We start from the raw sequence: 3,360 nt of genomic DNA on the forward strand, positions 1-3,360 counted from the left end.
TGAGGAAAATTCAAAAACCATATGGCCTCCAAACGTTTGTGTCCTTTTTATTCGGTGGGACACGCTTGTCTCCGTATTGAGAGCCGCGGGAGGCAGAGCATGCTTCATTGTAGCTTGTCACATCAGGGGAGACTGCTCATTTGTCCCCAGTTTTCACGCCTTACGCTAGAAATGACTGCATCTCTTCGCTTTGCAGGGAAATAGCGTCTTTCAACCGCGGAGAAACGGGCCAAAAACCCTGCGTTTTTGGGCATCCTTTATGCGCGCATTCATCAATCCAGATTCCTGTTTCTCACACACATCCATTGTGGATATTGAAACACATCGTGGGGACAGGAAAACATGTTATGCCATTTTGAAAATCAAAAGCGTAAAATGTCAAATCTAAAACACATTCAATTCACTTCAAAAGAGTGTTGGTGCAATGAAATAAAAGTAGGCTAAATATATAAACAACAACAACAACAACAACAAAAACACTTAAAAATGCTATTTTACACAAGCTTTATTTATATTAACGTGATTGCTTATTTCGAAAACGATAAATAAGACTATCAGACTAACGTCCAAAATTTAGAGAAAGACATTTTTATTTCATTTTAAATACATTACACTTTGTACACTTGGTTTAAATGGTTTCCTGGCTTAAAAGGCACTTACAGGCATACAAACCATAAGAAATATATTAAAATGTGACAATCCAGATTTAATCAGAGAAGTCGATTTGTTCCTGTGATATAGCTTTTGTAGGAAATGTTCTATAATACACTCTTTTATCAAACGATTTTAGTCATAGGCCAAAAAGCACAATAGAGACACGCAGGGGGGCTGCGCGAGTGAATTCATTTTCGGGATATTTTGAGATATCTATATAAGATCTGCAGCCGTTTTAACTAAAATAATTTCGTGAAACAAAATAAAACATGCATTCAATGTAGTCAGAACCTGGTAAAAAGAAAAAGAAAAAGAAAAGTTCTGCGTTGGGGATCGTGCTATACGTGTGTGTGTGTGTGTGTGTGTGTGTTTATATCTGACTGAAATACTATCAATGTACTTATTGCTCTTCAGCTCTCTGTTTAAACGAATAGGCTAAATGATTACGATACTGCCACTGCATAAATAGATCTGAAGAAACTGTCCCATGCTTGCTTTGATTTAGTTTTTTCCTTTTTTTATATTTGCTTTTAATACAAGTCATTTAATACATTTGGTGCATTAATGGCACTTTCAACTAGGACCATCTTAGAAAAAAAGGTAAATAATACCGATGCTGTTTAAGGATAATCAGTCATCGACATCAATTTCCTCGTCTTCGTCCTCGGAACACTCTTTGCTCGTTGTGTGGTCTGTAAATGGTGATGATGGTGACATGTGGAGTTTGTTGGTGCCTTCGTGCTCGTGATTAGACCGCGTTGGAGACTTGGCCCCTGATTCTCCGAGAGTGCCATTGACGCATTTCTCTAGGTCTGCTAGTTTGGCTAATTTCTCGTAAGATACATTGCCTACTGATTTGGCCGACTCCACGTCCGCTTTCATCTCCTCCAGGTCTCTTTTGAGTTTGGCTCGACGGTTCTGGAACCAGGTGATGACTTGAGCATTGGTGAGCCCGAGCTGCTGAGCGATCTGATCCCGATCAGCAGGAGAAAGATATTTCTGATACAGAAATCGTTTCTCCAGTTCGTAGATTTGGTGATTGGTAAAGGCTGTTCTCGACTTTCTCCGCTTTTTGGGGGTATTCCTCTGACCGAAGAGTGTCATGCCGTCTCTTCCTAAACCGAAGGAACAAAAATAATGCAGCGACATTAAAATGCATTCAGTGCCTGCTACTTTTCTTGAATTAGTGGCAGCAAATACAGGCCTGTAATATAAATAAGAATATTCGCCTACTATCATTTCTAAAATGTCTTCAAGAGTCTTTATTTGTTTAGCATCAATTGACAAAATAGGCCTGCAAATACGAATACTTATAAATAGTATTTTTAATTGCACGTGCACACATATTTTAGCCGTTTGTTTTTTAACTGCACGTAGATATACCTATAATTTAACTATTTATTTTTAATTACACGTGCACAAAATTAATCTCACATTTTTGTGCTTTGTTTGGGTTATTTTAACATATACATTCAAAAATGTTTTAAACAAAAAACAAGCGTTTAAAAACATAAATAACTATTATACTTTATTTCACTTAAGCTGTTGACAACATTATTATTATTTTATTTTTTGAGTGATAGTTTTTAGGAATAGTGTCCCTTAAAATGATATCACAATCTGACAGCCTGAATAATTTTGAGGGCCTTTTGTTTACCTTCTGCCGCTTGTAGAACACTGACTTCCAGTCCCTTGAAGGTTTTGCTGGCGAGTTCCTCCAGGGCGCACAGTGGAGATGTCTGGGTGAGCAGCGCGCGGTTGGAGAGGGGATGGCCCGTGGATGGGTGCTTCTCACCGGACGAGAGCAGGTGCGCCGTGCCGCAAATTGTGTAACTTCGTTTGACTGATGGTTTGTTTAAAATATCCTCTATGCTGAACGGAGTGAGGGGCTTGTTTGAGTTAGCAGGGGGAGGAAGATGGTCCAACGGACTGCGCCTTCGATCCTCAACCGAGGCGCCTTTTGCGTCTTCTTTGGAGGTCATTATTTCTCTTTTTAGCTTGTTTTAAAAATATGCTAGTTTTTTTCTCTCGATTTCGCGCAATGCAGAACGGCTCAGTTTATAAAAACTATTGAGAGCAACTTGAATGAGAAGATATCCCCAAATCCGTGGAATTAGATGTAGCCGATCAGCAGCATGTTGTTGCTTTTGCCGCAGGGTTGGAGAACTTTAAGTCTTTCTTTAAAAAACGCCACGTCTGCTGTCCTCAGCTCCTGGATAACGGTTGAGCTTCAGTGAGAAGCAGCCTGACAACCTCTGATGCTTCAGTGGAAACAGTCAGCCTCAAAAGCAGCCAGAATTGACTATTACTAACAAGTTATTCTTGATAGCAAGACAATCAATTACATCCAGTGGCACTTTTTTCTCTCTCTCTCTCTCCCTCCCTCTCTCTCTCTCTCTCTTTCTTTCTCTCTCCCTCTTGCTCTTTGACTATGTTGCAGTCTGATGCAGACTTTAGCAGGAAAGGAGCCCCGTTAATTAGAGGGCATGGCCGGGAGGAGGAGCTCAGCCGGATTACACTTAACGCTCCCACTCTTTACTACAAATTAATGATTTGTCGATATTCTCTTCGTTCTTATTTACACTTTAGTACAACGTTAGTGTAATATAGCACATTTAATTTTTTTTTTTTTTTTTTAATAAAGTACAATTACATGTCAGAAAAATACATTCAGCAGGCTACAAGCTGTCGATGCTTGCAATTATA

General features: G+C 39.4%; 1 protein-coding gene across 1 annotated transcript; it reads right to left on the reverse strand.

The window, feature by feature from the left end:
• Nucleotides 1-632: 632 nt before the first annotated feature.
• Nucleotides 633-3,048, reverse strand: lbx1a (ladybird homeobox 1a). The gene is made up of 2 exons (XM_082154682.1): nucleotides 2,312-3,048; nucleotides 633-1,769 (listed from the first exon to the last, which is right to left on the reverse strand). The coding sequence occupies exons 1-2, from the start codon at nucleotides 2,634-2,636 to the stop codon at nucleotides 1,285-1,287; spliced, it is 810 nt and encodes a 269-aa protein (XP_082010808.1). The 5' UTR covers nucleotides 2,637-3,048; the 3' UTR covers nucleotides 633-1,284.
• Between the last annotated feature and the right edge of the window lie 312 nt (nucleotides 3,049-3,360).

The sequence above is a fragment of the Leuciscus leuciscus genome (genome assembly GCF_965113295.1).
Source record: "Leuciscus leuciscus genome assembly, chromosome: 22".
Lineage (NCBI taxonomy): Eukaryota > Metazoa > Chordata > Actinopteri > Cypriniformes > Leuciscidae > Leuciscus > Leuciscus leuciscus.

Bases quoted from the DNA above. Each gene is read 5' to 3' on its own strand.
- lbx1a (XM_082154682.1), bottom strand. From the start codon at position 2,636: ATGACCTCCAAAGAAGACGCAAAAGGCGCCTCGGTTGAGGATCGAAGG. The intron at 1,770-2,311 runs GTAAACAAAAGG...CCTTCGGTTTAG, and splicing joins TGTTCTACAAGCGGCAGAAG to GAAGAGACGGCATGACACTC.